Source organism: Anthonomus grandis, chromosome 6 (assembly GCF_022605725.1).
Source record: "Anthonomus grandis grandis chromosome 6, icAntGran1.3, whole genome shotgun sequence".
NCBI classification, from domain to species: Eukaryota; Metazoa; Arthropoda; class Insecta; order Coleoptera; family Curculionidae; genus Anthonomus; species Anthonomus grandis.
The window spans coordinates 12,238,426-12,258,072 of NC_065551.1; the positions used below are offsets into that span (position 1 = coordinate 12,238,426).

The 19,647-nt window shown below is 34.0% G+C and overlaps 1 protein-coding gene, 1 long non-coding RNA gene and 1 pseudogene across 3 annotated transcripts in view; all 3 read left to right on the forward strand.

The window, feature by feature from the left end:
- The first annotated feature begins 346 nt into the window (after nt 1–346).
- LOC126737357 (uncharacterized) lies at nt 347–2,568 on the forward strand. Its single transcript, XR_007661003.1, has 4 exons — nt 347–1,842; nt 1,898–1,979; nt 2,036–2,119; nt 2,175–2,568. It is a non-coding gene; the product is annotated as an uncharacterized LOC126737357 (long non-coding RNA).
- Nucleotides 2,569–6,593: 4,025 nt separating this feature from the next.
- On the forward strand, nt 6,594–8,703 carry LOC126737586 (uncharacterized; annotated as a pseudogene).
- A 1,816-nt stretch (nt 8,704–10,519) lies between these two features.
- Nucleotides 10,520–19,647, forward strand: part of LOC126737347 (intraflagellar transport protein 140 homolog) — a 79,390-nt gene continuing 70,262 nt past the window's right edge. For both annotated transcript variants that reach the window (XM_050442207.1, XM_050442208.1), the window contains exons 1-3: nt 10,520–10,744; nt 10,834–11,061; nt 18,358–18,520. In XM_050442207.1, coding sequence (XP_050298164.1) covers nt 10,598–10,744; nt 10,834–11,061; nt 18,358–18,520 — 538 coding nt within the window. In that variant the 5' untranslated portion in view covers nt 10,520–10,597. The remainder of the gene's footprint in view (nt 10,745–10,833; nt 11,062–18,357; nt 18,521–19,647) is intronic.

Here is a 19,647-nt window from a genome sequence, read left to right on the forward strand (position 1 = left end):
TTTTGTTTGTAGGCAATCAAGAGCGATGTAGTATCCCCGTCCTTGTTTATCTCATTGCTTTAAATGGATTATTTCTAACATACTTTGAATAACTCATTGTTTGTTAAATATTTTGTACTTGAATTTGCAATATTTGTAATGATACATGGATATTTGTAGTTAATAAGCTATAAACTAAATATATTATAATATATATATAGTTTATGACCTATATTATATAAGTGTTTTAAAATCGACATCTTTACGTTTACAATTTAGTTTCTTTTATATTTTATAACAAATTAATTCTTTATTTTATCTGATTTATCAAAATTAGTGTAATCCTATAAAGAATATATTTGTAAAGTCCAGTTCAGAGATCTATTAGAATCTTTGATGTGTCGCAGATGCCGCACTAACTAGTCCGTGCGCCTATGTCATATTTATTGTTGCATGATATATATGTTTAAATGGCAAAATTTTATATTGTCTATCTATGAAATCATTTTAAATATACGTAAAACCCCATGTTTTATACTATTTTTTATTTTTCTTTCGAAAATGTCAATTTTTAGAAAGAAAATAATATCACAAGAAAATAATATCAAAAAATTGACCGCGGACTAAAATCCAAGCATCGAACAAAATATTTTAAACACTTCCAGCACTCACAGACTTGTCACCTCTTTTTAGCCAGTCTATTAAACAAAGATAAAACACCTGCGTTTTGACAATTCCTACTTTAGGCTGTGCAAGTGATTGTGTATCTCTCTCTATCCCACTGAATTTAAGAATTACGGGGCCGTACCCAAATAAATTTTTGGACCGTTTTTGTATTATTTTCGTCGTGTTTTTAAAGAGATCTTTACGGATGGGTCTATCGCCTTTAAAATATGTTGGATGGGTCTATCACCTTTAATAGTTGGGAGGGGGGCCATGTGATATTATTTGATGTGTTTTGCCGGTTATGCTTTTTACACGTTTATGAAAGTAAAGAATTTAGAATTTGGCCTGTATTCCTGTAAATTTTTTGCAGTTTTTACTGTGAGGAACAGTGTTTTTTTATTTGTGTTTGTGGATTTGTTTTGGTATTATACCTAAAGACCTTAAAATGTTTCGACCCTGGAAAAATAGGCAGGAAAATTTGGCAAATGAAGAGGAAAGTGTTTGTGCGGGCTTATGGAGACCGTGGGTGTACAAGAAAGACAATAACATTTGTGATAAAAACAATAAGAGTTATCTGGGCAGTGATTTAGACTTACATAGTTCTGATAGTTCATTCTAGTATTGAGGAAGCAAAAAGAAGCAAGGGAAGTAGAAGCTACAGAAGAAATCAAGCAGTTTTAAAAGAACAAATTTATCTAAATATCTATAACAATCTAAGGAATGATACTCAGTTCACAAATGATTGTAGTGCTTTGCAAGAAATAGCGTTTTTAACAGGGGTTCCCTATAGTACAATATGCCTGTAAAAAAAAGGATTAAAGACAGAATAAAAAGGAAACATGCAAGACAATCAAAGGGACTTGACATGGATATTGCCAAATTGCTAAGGAAAGGTGTGTATTCTAAATACAAAAACAATGAGGTTCTGACCATAGAGACACCTTATCGGCAAGAGACAAACATTTCTCAGTCTCAACCTTGCAGAGATACCTGATAAAACTTGGATTTAAGCTTAAGATGGTTAACAAAAGAGCTGCTGTAATGGAATTGTCAGGTGGTGTATAGAATATTTGAGGAAAATTAAAAAAATTTGGGAGGAAGAAAGATCCATATATTATTTAGCCGAAACATGATATGATACATTTATGATTGATGTATGATTTCCATTCTCTGGGAAAAAGTCCCTTTTTTGCCATAGTAAGAAAACCATATTTTTATTAATAAAACAAGTTTAAAATTTTGCTTTTTACAGCTTACTGCCCCTGTTGTCCTTCAGTGATACAATAAAGACTGCTTCTTCCACCATTCTCTGGGAAAAACCCTTTTTTGCTATGGTAAGAAAAACACTGTTTTTAATAAGAAAACAAATCTAAAATTTTGTTTTTTACAGCTTACTACCCCTGTTGTCCTTCAGCAACACAATGAAGACTGCTTCTTCCTCCATTCTCTGGAAAAAAGTCCCTTTTTTGCCATAGTAAGAAAATCCTATTTTTATTAATTAAACAAGTTTAAAGTTTTGTTTTTTTCAGCTTACTGCCCCTGTTTGTCCTTCAGCGACACAATAAAGTATATATAATGTAATGCTTTAGAATCCATATGCTGATGTGCGAGATGAAGTTGGAATCCATGCCGGCAACAGAGAAACTGTTTCCTTCCTTAATGGAAGAAACTTCTAAAGAACAATGGCAAAAAAACAGAATTTACAAAATTTGTATTAACTTTTTGGGCCAGATTCAAAAGAGTGGTTAAATTTATAAAAGTATTTAGTATCCTCACTGTAGTTTTAGGATCCAGTATACTTAAAATGTAGTGTTTTGTATAAGATTTTTAGTTTTTAGTATAAGCATTTATTTTTGTTAATTTTTATCTAATCTCTCCTAATATGCATAATAACTAAATACGAGGCAAACAAATTAATAAATACGTTCAGGATGTAAAGTGTGTTTTTTTTTTTTATAAGTAAAACTTGTGTCTTTTAAAGGCATAAAGTATAGACAGCCAGATGATTTTTAATGTAAAAGTTTATTTTAAAAAATATACTTCCAATTTTCTGATTACATAATTACTTTTTATCAAAAGAAGTTGGTACTAAATATAGAGATGGAGGGTTTTCATGAGTATATTATTATAATAATATATCATAATATGTATTAATTAAAAAAAACTATAATAAAGGACATTGAATATGGCAGCCACAATCCCCATTAATAATCACCACCATGTAAAAATAAATCTCAATTTCCAAAAAAAGGAAATATATAAAATTTGAAGACAAACCAAAACATTTTACACTTTTGTGTCAAAAAGTAACTATTTAATGCCTTAATCCACAGAATAAATGGGCCTAAGTAATTTGTCACCTACTCTCTCATTAAACTCAAAAATGCTTTATTGTCAATATAAACATAGAAGTTGTAGACAAAGCCAATAGACTGTACATTAAAGGAATAAAAACGAGAAACTAATTTAAAATAAAATAAAATTATATAAAACTTTGAAAAATACTTAAATGCTAATCATTAAAAAATCATCATAGTTTAGGTGCTACATAGTTTAGTACGCTTTACTAGCAAGAAATATTTTCTTCCTTGTACGTAGGCTTTTTTCAGTCTTAAGTTGTCTTATTTCTAGTGGAAGTTTATTAAACAGCTTTCTACCTCCATATATGATAGAGCTACGGACAAGTTTAAAATGAGGATTGGGTAGCCTCAACAAATAGTTTTGTCGCGTATTATAGTGGCTTCCTAAGTGGAGTTCCTGTTTATATTTTCTAAAAACTAAGCAAACTGTTTCCAAAATAAAAATACAACACAGGGTTAAAATATTATGACTTACAAAAAGCGGGCGACATGAATCACGAGGCTTGGCCCCACATAGATCTCTAATGGCCCCTTTCTGGAGTACAAACACTGAACTAAAAAGTGAATTTGAACATGAACCCCAAAAGCAAATTCCATATCGAAGGTGCGACTCGATAATCGCGAAGTATGCAGATCTGGCGATGGAGAAATTAAGACTGGTGGCAATAACCCTTAGGGCGTAGCAGCCTGATGAGACTTTTCTACATACATTCACAATATGGTCTTCAAATTTAAGGAACTTGTCTATGGAAAGACCCAAAAACTTACTGAACGGTGGCATGTTGATGGCTTCATTATTTAAACATATATCATTTGTATTACATTTAAGGATATTTGTTTTGGAAACATTAAATGTCAAAAAATTTGCATCACACCAGTCTTTTATTTTTAACAAATCTGCACGTATATTGGCCTCCATTTGAGAAACATCATAGTCGTGCCAGAGGATGGTGGTATCATCGGCACACCAGTTACCTGCAGTTGTGGCAGATCGTTCACATAAATGAGAAAAATTAAAAGACCAAGTACTGATCCTTGCGGAACACCCACATTTATATTAAGTTCCTTAGACATACCACCATTAAATTTGACAGCCTGGACACGATTTGATAAGTAGGAACGAAACCACTCAAGGGCAGTTCCCCTGAAACCATAGAGCTCCAGTTTCATCAGCAGCACTCTGTGACTCATGCAGTCAAATGCCTTGGACAAGTCCCAGAATACCGCTGCTGCAACTTCACCAACATTCAGTCGGTTGTACAGGTGCTCTAGAAAGCTAAATATAGCATCATTTGTGCTCACAGACTCACGAAAGCCAAACTGCTGAAGACTCAATAGGCCAAATCTATTTGAAAATGAAACCATCCTCACCTTAACGAGCCGTTCCACTATGTTGGCTAAAGTAGGCAATAACGCTATAGGTCTAAAGTTAGAAGGACAGTCGCGATCGCCACCCTTGTAAAGAGGAACAATCATTGCTCTTTTTAAGCACTCTGGGAAAACTCCAGACATAAATGAAAAGTTAATTGACTCGGCCAAGACTTGCAAAGCAACAAGAGGTAAAACAGAAAATATTTTAAGAGAAAGCCCATCCCAACCTGATGAACTCTTATTCTTAATATTAACCATTAACTGTTTAAGCTCTTCTACACTTGTGGGGGCAAAAAAGAAAGATTCGGCTACTACCACATTGCTGAGATAGCTCCTGGGATCTATTTTTTGTGAGAGATTGGCTGCAAGGTTACTAGCAATATCACAGTAGAAGGAATTGAGGACATTGGAATCTAAGGTACTTGGAATAACCAAGACATTATTTTTACCCCTAAGCTCATTTAAAATCTTCCTCTTTTGCTCTGTTGGAGGAATTATTTATCCTCCTTTGAAAGTAGGTCCACTTAGCCATTCTGATTGAGTTTCTGTAAATCTTGCGGTATCTGTTATAATAATTTAAAAATGTTGCATTGTTCATAGCGTATTTAGTAATGTAAAAAATGAAGCGCATATTTTTCCCAGATACTCGTAAACCCTTAGTATATCAAGGTTTTCTATTTCGTTTCTTAATATTGACAACAGGAAAAGCAGTGTTAAAATTGTTTAATACTATTTGATGAAAGTTATGCAGTGGGTTAACAGTAGTCAATACATTATTTCAACTTGACATATTGCAAAGCAAAGAGACTTGACTTGTTATAAGGGACTGATGGCGCTAAAAACTAAACTTATGAAATTAAAATTTTTGGTTAAACTCATTTAATGTACTTAAATCTTATATTTATATTAAATATTATCTTGCTATCAACTATCCTGAATTTCTAACTTAATAAAACTGAACCCAAAAATCCCGAATAATAAAGTTTTAAATACAAATAAATTTTAAGGCCGGACCTGTGCACCTTTCACGCTTGAGTGGCTGTGACTAAGGTCAGGCGTTTAACAAAATAGTACGTGGGCACATGCAGTCACATTTTACGAATCAAATGTATAAATTCTTTAAAAAAATGCTTAAAACATTTATTTATTTAATGAAATGATTAAATATCGCTTAGAATAATACTTTATGACTCTTTCCACATAAAATTTTGCGGTTTAAAGATGCATGTCATGTGACAATACAAGCAACACCGGCACACGGACTATTTGCGGTACATCAAAGATTCTAATAGATCTCTGAACTGAACTATAAAAGTATGTATTCAGAAACCCGAGCGCGCTAAACACATTCTCATAAGAGCAGCAGCGCCACCGCATGTGTCAATGCATCACAATTAGCAGAAACAATAATCCGATGCAACACCTCCCCCCGCGCTTACGACGGTTGCTATGGCAACGGACGGACAAACACGCGGGGTAATTTACGTATGCGCTGCGTATGCATGCCGCTGCCAGCCAAAGCAAAGTATATAGATTTCAACTAGGCTGTTAGACTGTGACCAAAGGTTCTTATTCTATTGACTTTAAAGTGTCTCTTTATAAAATTTTGTTTTTGCTGCTTATGGTATATTTTGGGTTTTGCGCTTCACCTCTTCCTAAAGTCACGAGCCGCCACTGCAGGAATCCCCCCCTTAAATATTAGCACCTCTTTAAGGAACACCCTGTATTTATTAAGTTCCTGGATAGGAATTTAACAATTAAGCGGATGAAGTAGCAACGGAGGCGGACTAATAAATAGGTACCTAGCAACTATCACATGCTGCGTTCTCGATTTTGTTAACAACCCTTCGAAGGCTATTATCCCATGCAATTCCTGAGTATTCTATGGATTGCATCAAAAACATCCAATTTTCTTTACAAAAAAAATTTAAATCCTCTTTACTCTAATGAAGACAATCAAATTTTGCGGAAATATTTAGTAACTAGTATTATTAAGTACCATTGTGTTCTTTGCTACCTAACGCTGTGGTTACAGTGTAAGCGATTTCGCGCGAACTATACTTAGCCCGAATTCTCGCGACTTCGCGCGAACTAACAAACGTGTATAAATAAATACAGATGGTTACAGTAGAAGCGAAGTAGTCGCTCAAATCGCGCGAAGCCGTCAAGCGTTCAAACAGGTTTGTTTTTTTCCGCGCGAACACTGACGTTGTAGCGATGGACAGTGACAAGCTAATTTTTTTAGTTTTTGACAGGAGATTGTTATGGCATCAAAAACGTGCAGAATACCACAACCGTGACAAATCTCGAAAGTTGTGGGAAGAAGGTGGAGCGGAATTAAACGTTACCAGTAATAAATAAATTTTAATTTGCAGTGTCTAGGTGCACAGCAGAGAAACAAAGAGTAAAAATAATGCGATGTAAAGCAAACAAATTACAAATGGTTTTTATTCAAATGTTGAAACGACTATAGAAATAGGACAATTTCACTATTAAAATACACTTTAAATGTTTCTCGTACGTCATATGCGGTATTAGTAGATCTGTTATTTACACGACTTTTTGAATTCTCTTGGTTTACGGAATGTGACACCTCAAAACTTAAAATATCGAATTGGTAGATACCTTCACGGTCTTTCACTATTAAATCAATCTTATCCGGATAACATTCTATGGGTCTATTTAAAAGCCTCCACTTTGCTGCCATAATCCCAAATGAACATTCTACTACGCTACGACACCGTGATAGCGTGTAGTTAAATATTTCCTCCTCTCTTGACAGGTTTCGTTTGGAGTATGGTTTCAATAAATATGACTTTAAAAGGTAGGCATCATCGCCTAGGAAAACGTGTGGAACCACTACATTAGATTTAGGAAGTTTCTTCTTTTCCGGTAAAAGAGATCCATTTTCCAGTTGTTGATACAAGGTTGAACATGCAAAGGTTCCACCATCGCTTTGTTTCCCATAGCCGCCCACATCAATGCATATGAATTTATAATCTGCATTGGATACCGCCTAAAGGACAAGCGAAAAGTACTGTTTATAATTAAAAAACATAGTGCCAGCTTTTTTCGGATATTTAATACGTATATGTTTCCCGTCGGTGCAACCGACGCAATTTGGAAAATTCCACTTTTCATAAAATGCCGCAGAACCATTGTTTTTCTTTGTAGGTTCCGCAATATTACAGTTCCGGCTGTAATTTGTTCCATAGAGCTGTAATCGTTTCGTATATGACTTTTCGGATTGTGCTATGTGACATTCTAAAACAATAAGCTAGCGAACGAAATCAAAGTCCCGTTGAGAGAAATCTGGAAATAATGAAAAAATATCTCGTGATTATTGGAACGTTAGGTTTTTAATAAAAAAAATAAGCAAATAAGTGTTAACAACTCTTCCTCTGTCTTTACAACTACAACCAAATCGTAGTATTATTTTAACACTTTTTTAACACATCCAAATATACAGAGTGACCCATATTTAAGCCTAAAGTTACATGAATTAATCCAGTAGGTACACGTGAAAAATGCTACATTTTTTGTATTTTTTTAGGTGAAGCAGCCAAAGCGAAATGGAAAGGATTAAGAGATACGTTTCGTAAAGAATATCAACAATTTCTGAAACATACAAAATCTGGTGCAGCAGGGGGAGTAAAAAAAAATCGTCTTGGCCCTTCTTTGAGAGCCTATATTTCTTGGCAGACCAAATGACTCCCAGTATTTCCGGTATATTCCAGTATTTCCGGAATCGTCCGGAAATATTCCACTCGGCCCTAGTGATAATTTAGAGAACACACAATCTCAAGAAACGGAATCTCACAATGAACAAGATGACTCGCAAACACATATTCCGTCCGCAGATTTTCAAGATGACATTATTGATGTTCAACCATCTACAAGCACTACCAATCGTTCTGATCAAGTAATACAAACATAAAGTGCATCAGAAATAAAGCGCCAAGAAGCACATAAGAATCTCCTATCGCGTTCTTCCAAAAAGTCTAATGATATTCAACGTCGGATGTTAGAACTGGAGGAAGAAAAACTAAAATTTTTTAAGCAACGTAAAGTTGATAGCGAGAAAGACAGGGATTACGACTATCACTTTTTGATGGGATTACTCCCTCATTTTAGAAATGTTAAACCTGAAAGAAAACTCATAGTACAAACTCAGTTACAACAGGTGCTTGTTAAGGAGATTATGTCTCATTCAAGAGATCCACCACAGCCCGTTTTTTATGCATCAACTTCAAATTCCTATATTCCATCATCGGCGCCCTCTCCCGCTTTATCACAATTCACTTCGTATGGTTTTTCTTCACCCTAAGCTTTCTCTCCGCCTTCTACTACAGCAGACGACTACTGGAATGACAGAACGCGCGAACTAGTGATGCGAAGAGTTATTAATCCTAATTATTCCGAATCAATCCGGATATCTAAATCGTCCGGATACACGCCGCCCGTTCGACCGACAATTAAATAAAAGCTTGTACGAGGCTCACGAAGTGACACGAAGTTCCACGTTCCACCGGCTAAGAGAATCCGAATTAAATCGTCCGGACAAATAACCCGGCAATCGGCAATATCGTCGCAAGGCCTTGTGTAAAAATTGCTTTATCTATTCTTATTGTACTCATTTAGAAACATAAGAGACAATACGAGAACGCCCAAACTTTTTTGTATTTGTAAAGCATTTTTGTATTGATATTTTTTATCGTTTAAAATACACTTGATTTATTACATACATAATTAGCTATTTTAGTTTTAACATCATGTAGAAATCCGTAAAAACGAAAGGTCTAATGGGTTGCATAATGCATACCTTATATTCGAAAAACAGCTATAAAAAACGTTTATCGGACGGTCGAGCATCGAGCCCGAAGGCCGAAACATGGCATAATTTGCCGAACGGGCGAGACATCGAGCGGATGAATTAATCCGGATTTTTACAACACTAGCGCGAACACTCGAAAGCTAGAAACCACTAGGGGTGGTAAGATCAGTTCCTTTTTGGGATCAGGTGCACCTGCTCCAGTTCCGGCTGTGAACCTAGCTCCGTTAATCAGGTGCAGGTGCACAGGGCTGAACCAAGATTCGAACTATGCTTTTTATTTTTATGACTCTCCTATTTACTGTTCCCACCTTTTAGTGTTATAGTTAAAATTAATAAAAATTAAAGATTTTTAAATAATATTCACATGAGTTAGGTATTATTATTAATAACAAAAATTTTACATTCTAAATTCTATGTCTATGATTTACTTTGGTGGAAAGAGCAAAAATATAACTATCCCAATTTAAGCGTTCTGGTTAGGGATAAATTTTGTCTAGCAACCTCAGTTCCCTGTGAACAACAATTTTCCAAAGCTGGACAAGTGCTGAATGAACGGCGAAGACGTCTTAGCTCTCAAAATGTAGAAAAAATCTTATTTCTCCACACAAACGATTGTGTAACTAAATAATTTAATATTTTAGTTTTTTCTTTAAATATAGTATATTTTATTTTTGTTCTTGTTTTATTTTTAAATCAATTTTGAATTTAGTAATTAGTTTTGTTCCATTCAGCTATGTCTTTTCTTTATACCTAAATATATTATTTTATCCTAAAATTTGTCTATTTTGTTACTACAACTGTTCTAGAGTAGATATTATTTTATTTTTCGTAATTTAACTCCTTTCATTATTTACAAAAACTAAAGAATTTAAATTTAATTTTCACAAATTGTCAAGTCCAAACCGCCATCATTATAAAATTCTCTAACGTAATATGCTCGGTCCGAGTCCGACTAAATCCTAGCTTTAGCTGCTGTTGAGAGTTGGGATCTGGCCTGTAGGTGCACGCCGGATTCGTTTCGAACCGGTTCAAGATCTGACGTCACACTAACAAATCCGTAGTGCACCTACACCTGGGTATTATAGGTTTTGGGATCAGGTGCACCGCTCGGAAATGGCGAACTAGGTCCAAAAGAGCAGGTGCAGGTCTTTTATACCATCACTAGAAACCACCTACTCTGCGCGCGAACTCGCGCGTTTTCGCGAGAACAAGCGCTCGCGCGCATTCGCTTGCAGTGTAACCGCTACCTAATACGACAGAATTAAAACCAAAGAAGAAAAGAAGAAGAATTTACTGTTGCCTAGGGCAACCAGCTATTTACAAACAAATCAAAGTTTCCAAACACAACATGATAATAATACTGAATAAGTAAATAAGTTACAAGAAAATGACCCTTTATATGGAAAATGCAGTCACTTTTCCAGAAAGCGGCTCAATTTCTATTAATGCGGTCTGGCACCCTAATGTCTCTTTGCTTGCTGCAGCCAGCTTTTCCCAAGACAAAGGTGGATATGTTATTATATTTGATGAACTGGTAAGACCCTTTTAAGACTAAAAACTATTTCGTATAACTAAATGTCTTAATAGAATAAACTAGTTAAAGGTAATCCTTGATCCTTCTAGGGTGAGCCAATAAAAGATATAAATTTCCCAGTACACCGAAGCTACCAAGTAACAGCCTTATGCTGGCACCCTGAAAGAACCATCTTAATAAGCGGCTGGGAAAACGGAGATTTAAAAATATGGAACGGATCCGACAGGGAGTTTATTGGGGCTGTTGGCCCACATAAATCTCCGATAACTCATTTGGCATTCAGTGAAAAAGGTGGAAGACTGGTTTCCTGTGATTCAGTTAGTATATATTATACTATAGTATTTGTTACCGGAGAGTTAAGTCAAAATAAGGTTTATTGTTTAGAAATACAAAATGTTTATAACAAAACTATCATAAAAATATGGAATTAGCCAGTAAAAGAAAACAACACAAATACACTCAAAAAAAAAGTTCTAGGTACCAAACAAATTTCTTGATATGCTTACATGCACTCTATATCTTATATGCATTAGATTTGAAACAGCGTTTATGAATTATTAAGAAGGTCTGGGACTTTCATAATATATAGTATACAAACAACATATAAATTTAAAATTTCAAGAAATATCACATGGCATTAAAAATTTAGCTCTTCAAATAGATAATTAAATTTAATTACGTCTTTAAATCAAAACTCTGTAGGTACATCATCTCTCAAAATAGTCACGGTGCCACCATGTATAGAGTTAAGTCCGCAGAACTTTGTTATGATAGTGTAATTGTAAATAAATATTGGCTCATTAATTTTTAAGCAATATACTGTATTCAATAAAATTGCCAGATAGTCCAGCTGATCCAAAAAAAGCTCATTCATTTGTTTTATCTGTTAAAGATTATACACTAATTAAAGCAATATGTAACATATCGGTAGGCCTAAAAAACAGTTATCACTAGTAGCTGATTCCTAATGAAAGGGAAAGCCTAGAGATTTTTTAACCTAGTACGCAGATTATTACTAATATCCAAATATATAATATGATTTTCTACACATCTATTTGCAAATTCTAAAACATATAAATAAATAAAATAAATAAATAATGTCTAAAAACTAGCCTAGGGCTAATCAACCTCTAATTGCATGAACAAAAATATATACCAAATTACATAGATAGCAGTTATAGAAAGAAGATAATAGAAAACCCGTGAAATCCATGAAATCTACCTTGAGTTGGAAAATAAGTAATAACATAAAACTAAGAAAGAAGAAAAAAAAATGTACACATTTTTTCTTTAAATTATAAGGAGATCATATGTAACGTGAGAAAATGCAACCTTGATTTTACTTTAAAACCAGCAATGGAGATGCACTTAAGTGAATTCGGAAGGTCATTATACACCGAAACAGCATTAAAAAGAAAACATCTAAGAAGGAAAGAAAACCTAAAAATTTAACTTTTCATTAAAAAAATTACTGTGACTAGTGAAAATCACTAGTCACAATAGAACATGATAGAAATATAACATTAGTGTGTAAGCAATACCTTAGGTTGCTGTTAATAGAGTGAATATGTATGTGATGTTTGCCAATATCAAGGTTATTGTACCTACAACCAACAATAATGAAGTCATTTTCTGTAAACCCTTTTTTAGGTGATTCATATTCTTAAGCAAATTCTTGTATTCTTGCATAGGGTTTAGTTACAGTTAATATGGCCACATTATCTCTAAGCCATTTACACAGAGGTATATCCAGATTTTTAATACTTTTGTCACCTAATATAAGGATTTTTCGAAGAGGGCTTCTCTCGGAGATATATAATAGACATGTGGAGGGGAAGACAGCAAAATTTCCGAGGCGATTTTAGCTTCCTTTAGAGATGGCGCGATTTCCAGAGACGTTTTAAGTTTCAACTTTTTTTACTTCCGATTTTAAAAGCCAAATTTCATTAGGATAAAAGTTATTTTCAAATTCCAGGTTTTTGATGGTGTTAGCCATAGATTTGTTTATTCCATTAAGTTCTTCTAAATCCCTTTCGAACTTAGATAGGTTTTCTTTGAAAATTTGAAGTTGATTATTTAATTCAGATTTTTCATGAGCAATATGTTGTCTTGAAGTGTAACTACAGTAGAGTCTCGATAACGTGAACTAATTAGGGATGACTGTGTTCATGTTTTCGAGGAGTTCATGTTACTGGATAAAGTTAATCGCATGATAAACTAACACGTATATGTACTTTGAATATATATTTTATTGGAAAATCAAACAAAAACATGTTATACAGTTAGTAATACATAGTTGAAAATGTATATGTTTATACATGGTATAAAGAAAAAAATATTTATTATATAGGTAAGTATATGTATGTAACTAAGTACAATGTACATTATTTATATTTAATCCGTTGTTTTTAGAAAAAAGTTATCTAACTTTGTTTGACGGATACGTTGTTTGTTTGAAAGAATAGTTGCACATTCACGTAATTTGTGTAAAGACTGAATATTCTCGTATAAGTCGGCATTGTTTTGCTCCGCCCATTCTAGACCTCTGTTAAATATACGAACTGCCTCAACGTGAGTGACTTTATCCATAGCCTGAGAAACCTCTGGATCTTGATCCTGTTCGGTTTCTGAATCATTAGACACTGCAGTACAATTCTCATCATGTTCAACGAAGTCATCTTTATTCCATTGTTCGATATCTCCACGTTCGAAGTCTTGCCCTGATGGATCAATTTCTTCTAATAAATTGAGGTTAGTCTCTACAATTCTATTCAGGCTTAGCAATTCTTGTCGAAGAGTTGCCAAGGGTATTGTGTCTTCACCAACGTCTATAGATTACAACAAGTCAGACCACTTTCTATACCGCTCGTGTTAAAGCAAAATTGACCTTGAATCCCGCTGTTTGCTGCGTACGAGCGTTTACCAGGGTTTATCGTAAATATCGATGAAAGCAAATTCTGAGGCGCGCTGATTATTTTTATACGAGGATTTATAAGAAGTATTTTAAGTCATAAAATAAGAACTTTTTTTATAGGACTGGAATAGTGTGTTTATATGACAGTGTTTCTTAATTATTAACGTTTTTACACATTTTTTATATTAGCTTCACTTCTTTGCCTTTATGTAGCAATGTTTGTATGTATGTATATAACAAATCTAAGAATTCTATTTAAACTATAACTTCTACTTGTCAGATTGTTTTCAAATTTTGTAGGTGCTTGGCTTTCGATAACAAGGACAGTTTTTAAAATGTTTTTGAGTTTCCCTTTTCTAAAATTAGTGTATCTAGAAGTTTTGATCAGTTCAATGAATTTGAACTTTTAAATAAATTGGAAGCGTTTAATATGGCGGATTCAAAATGGCTGCCTTTTAAGTCAAATATAATATATAAAAAGTGAAATTGAAAAAAACCTTACTTGTTGAATTGTTTAAATTTGCTACATTTTTAAGAGTCTTATCAAAAAATACAAGTTTTTACTTAATATTTGTTGAAATTTTAGAGATGAATTTTCAAAAAATAAATCAAAAGTTAAAATAAATAAACAATTAAAAACACATTTAAACGCACTAAAAAATATAAAATAATTTTAATACGGTATGGGTTATTTTAATTTTTGAAATAGGTCGTTTTAAAAATACAAAAGCGCAAAAGAATAACAAACAATTATCATAATAAGCGCTAAATAAGTAGTTTTGTAAATTATATACTTTGTATTCATTTGTGGATATAGTAAATATATATAAAATATGTTAAAATATCAAAATTTACCGGTTCTTAAACGCCGACATTGGTGGCCGACAAAAAGAAGTGGAGTGTGTTTTTTTGGGATAATAGGTTGTAAAATCGGCTAAAACTATTCCAGTGACATTAGGGGGAGAAAATAAATAATAAACTATTTTTTAAGATTGTTATGCTTTTATGTAAAACACAAAATACAGAACAAAATATTTAACATATAGGGATGAAATACATACTACTTTATTATTGGGTAATTATATTTATACAAGTAGTATGTAACCAAATTATTGTCTAAAATGCTACAAGCAAAAACTCTCTCGCGAAACGGATGCACACAAGTTAACGTACTTGCGAAAACTAAACCTGGGTTCTACCCAGCCGATTCATGGCGAGGTGAGGAACGGGGGGTGGGGCAATCGATTTCAGGGCCGCTCGAGTGGTCTGACTTGTTGTAATCTATAGACGGTGGTCTTCACGGTCATCATTGCTTTGGCTTTCGAAAATATTTTTCCAACACTTTTTAATGGTTGCTGGTTCTAATTTATTCCATACTCGTGATGAGTTTAAAATAGCATCCCTGAGGTTGTATTGTTTGATAGTGACATTCATGTCCTTAGATTTATTAGCTACAACCATTACCAAAAACATGGAGCCATAATGCAGTTTAGTCAACCTAATAACGTTTTGGTCCATAGGTGGAATTACGGGTGTCACATTGGGAGGCATATACATAACTTGAATTAGTCCATCATCATAAAAGTTCCTCTACTGGGAGATGACTGGGGGCATTATCCAATAAAAGAAGTGCTTTCTCTGGAAGACCTTGGTTCTTAAGAAACTTTCTCACCTAAAATTAAAACAAACTTTTAATTTTGAAATATATAGCTATGGCAGGAAATTTACCTCAGGAACAAAAATTTCTTTGAACCATTCCTTAAAAATTCCGGCTGTCATCCATGCAGATTGTGAGTTTTTGTAGTGTACAGGAATGTAAGAGTTCTTAAAACTTCGTGGTTTTTTAGCTTTTCCTATTACCAAAGGAGTCAATTTATGTAGTCCAGTCGCATTTGTACATGCTAGAAACGTTATTCTTTCTTTGGCTGTTTTTCTTCCAGGGGCAGTTTTTTCTTCACTGGATACGTCGTAAGTCTTTCCGGGTAAAAGCTTCCAGTACAAGCCGGTTTCATCGGCGTTGTACACTTAGTTGGTTATAGTCTAAGTTTAGGTCCTTGATTTTTTCTTCAAGTTTACGTAAGAATGGCGAAACCAGCTCGGGCTGAGAAGATAGTTTTTCACCAGTTATTGTTAGGAAGCGTATGCCAAATCTTTTATTGAACTTTTGCAACCACCCCGAGCTCGCAGAAAAAGTGGAATTTTTGTCGTACAGTTTTTCATGCAAATATTTGGCTTTCTCTTTTAAAATTAAACCACTTATTGGTGCATTCCTCTCTCGTTGTCGCAAAAACCACTTATACAAAGCTTTTTCCATTAATGGATATTCAGAAGGTCTAAGAGATTTTCGTTTACCTGGTCCAGAAAAAGTCAAGGCAACTGTTGAAGTAATTTGGTCTTTTTTCTTCTTAATTGCACACACCGTGGATTTGGCTATTCCATACTTTTTTGCTAAAAAGGTAACTCCGCAACCTCTACTAACATCGGAGAAGAGTTGGGCTTTTTTTTCCAGAGTTAAATAATTTACTTTCTTAGTAGACATCCTGCTTGTTTCGTATTGATCGGCGAACAAACACTGAGTAAGACGCAAATTTCATATCTCTTCCAAACATGTACAAACAAGATATACAATTTGTCGGCGATATGTAAAAGCACTAAGTTAGCTAGGCTGTTCACGTTTAGGGATGTTCACGTTATGGGACGTTCACGGTATCGAGACTCTACTGTACTTCTTTTTTAATTTTTAAAGCATTCTGCATTTCTCTCTCGGTGGTAAAAACCTCATTGTCAAAATCCGAAGTCTTTTTTCTTTCTCTCTTTTGAAAGTTTTAGCAGAGTACATTTAGTTTGCATTTTATCAAATTGTCCCTTGCAAATCAAGAATAATTTGGTCATTCTTATCAATAAGCTGTACTTTCAATAGCAAATTTTCTTTCTCATATACACTTGCGTGCATAGAAATCGGCCCACTGTAAACTTTTGACTTTAAATATATTTTTAAAAAAAAATTATACATCAGATCAAAAAAAGAAATATGCTGTTTGAAATACAATTTAATATCCTTTAATATAAGTATAAATTTATGAAAACTTATTTCAACATCCTATATTTAATATAGTGAAATTAATGCATTAAGAAAATTAGGCTTTTTTATTATTAACATAAATAGGGTTATTGACAATTTAAAACTTAACACTTAATTTTTTAATAATGGGTATGACCTCCTCTTGCCCTAATAACATCTCTCATACGATTAGGCATAGATCTAATCAAGTTTGCTATTGTTTTTTATGGGATGCTTAGCCACTCTTCTTCTACTGCAACAATAAGCTCTGGGATCGAGTTTGGGGTACGAAGTCTAGCTAGAATTCTTCGTTTTATTAGCTCATCCCATAAATGTTTGATCGGATTTAGGTCAGGACTGTATGCTGGCCACTCCATAACCCGAAAACCGACTTCTGCAATGTAATCTTGCACGATTCTTGCGGTGTGCGGCCTTGCGTTGTCATGCATAAAGGTAAATTCAGCTCCAATGTAGTCGACGTAAGGTACCACATGAATTGCTAAAATCTCCTCGATATACCTAGCAGCCGCTAAACCTCTTCTTCCGTGAACACGGTCGCCCCTACGAATGAACTGACGGTCGGTTCGTGCTTCATAGAAATTGCACCCCAGATTATGCAGGAACCACCTCCATAAGCACTTCGCTCTTCAAAGCAGCAATCTGCAAATCGCACTCTTGGTCTTCGGTACACGTTCCTTCTTCGGTCGCTACCATGGAGGCATATTCTGGACTCATCTGAGAACAGAACAGATCCCCATTGTTCCAACGTCCAATTCAGATGATCCCTTGCAAAACGCAGGCGTGCTTGCCGATGAGCTGGAGTAAGTTTTGGACCAATCGCAGGTGTTTTAGAGGTCAGGTTATTTTCCTGCAGTCTTCGTCTCACTGTCCACTGACTAATAGGCACTCCTCGCACTTCACGGAGCTGTCCTTCGCTTCCTACCTGTTCCAGGTTGCCTATGTAAGGATCCAGTCTCCTCATAACGTTGGCACACTCTTCGAACCGCTGCGCGAGTCATATCTAATTGTCTAGCAACAGCTCACTAATTAAGTCCATTTTCGATTAAAGCAATAACTTGGGCGGCTTTTTGTGGTGTAGTATGCATTAAATTAACACACTTGAACACTATTGAGGTTATGAAAAACGAAAAGCAAATTTCAGTTGCAAACGCAATAATTTTATTATTTGACAAATTTGTTATATTCGTTACAATTACCACATAAACACGGTTCATTTGTTTACCGGTTGCTACGCATATAAACCATAAGCCTTCTTGATAAATTTCTACTCACATTAAAGGATATTAAATTGTCTTTCAAACAGCATATTTCTTTTTTTGATCTGATGGATAATTCTTTAAAAAAATATATTTAAAGTCAAAAGTTTACAGTGGGCCGATTTCTATGCACGCAAGTTTATATTGAGTTTTTTCAAAAAGAGGATTCCGCATTTTATCATTTTCGGATAACGAAATATTCGTAATCTTACATTGTTTTGAGCAGTAAACTTGATGTTCATTTAGTTTAATATGGTATTGAAAATATCTTTGTAGAGAGCTAGGGTGAAATAAATGTGATCAGGTAACGTACAGCCTTCATCCGTAGGTAAAAATAGTGTTATATGAGTGTCGCTTGTAGGTGGGATCTGTTGTGGGCTGGAAAATTGACCATAAGGGGGACGCCAATATGATTTTTCATCTGGACTTGAACAGGGAGGCTATAACTCACTTAACTTTTCGGTTGACTGTCAAAAGCAATCCTGAGTTTGATGTCGAAAGTTTGGCAAAAGCTGCTGTAAATGGTAAGAGTTCTTTCTGTATTAATTGGTTTTTATTATTGGGCTCAAATATGACAAAAATTGATAAAACAAAGTATTTATTGTTTAACATAAAATGTTGTTTATAAAGGAAGATTACAATTGCTAAACTTAAACTAGATAAGCAAAAATTAGTTAGAATAAAATACGTATTTAAAAATATATTTTAAACATCAGACAAACACAAACATAGTAAAATTTAGCCAACATTTTGAAAAAGTAAAGATTTAAACACGTACATAAATTCAAAAATTTCGCTCCTAAACACAGAAGGGGAACAAAAGCAGCTCGTGATACATAAAATACGGCGATAGTGTAAAAAACTTATGATATCAAAGAATTGCCCCAATCATCATCTGAAACCAGAACCGATTTTAGGCGAATAACCAAAACGTTTTGGTTTTTACCAATTTCCGACTCAACGTTTAGGTGCTGTTGGTTTTTAAAAAGTGATGTCATCAATCTACTATCAAAGTTGTTACCAACATTATAGCAGTAAATACCCAACTGCCTAGTAGTCTTTCATTTTTGGTTAAATAGTTATTTGAAATGCCAAAATATCCTTAAAAAATAAAGTCTGAATTTATATACGTTGTACTCCATTAGCCGAAGTTTTGTTGAAGGCACTTTATTAGAAGGGATATATTAGAAAGGATATATAGGGATATATTTCTCCTTCAAAGCAAGAATTATTTCTTACGTTTCGGAATAAAGTGACTGCCGTAAATATTTTAAAACCAACACGAAATTTTCATTAAAAAAAGCTGTCGTTTGTCAGCTGAGTTGGTCGTCATGGATAATCAAATTAATGTAACAAAAAATACTTCCAAAACAACAAAACATAGATCCTAAATAATTTCCAAATAAACGAAATTAGAGATTATAGGAACTACAAACACAAGAAATAAATACAAAAGATTAGGAAATTTGATTATTTATAAAGGAATATTATGTAAGAAATGAGAATGCGGTACACAAAATAAAGCTGTTTTTGTTTATTATTTACTATTTATAACCAATAAACACTAGTTAAACCAAACCAAAACGTTTACACGAAAACAAGTTGTGACGTCAATGTAGTTGTTTGGCGTGTAAAAACCAAGGATAACCGC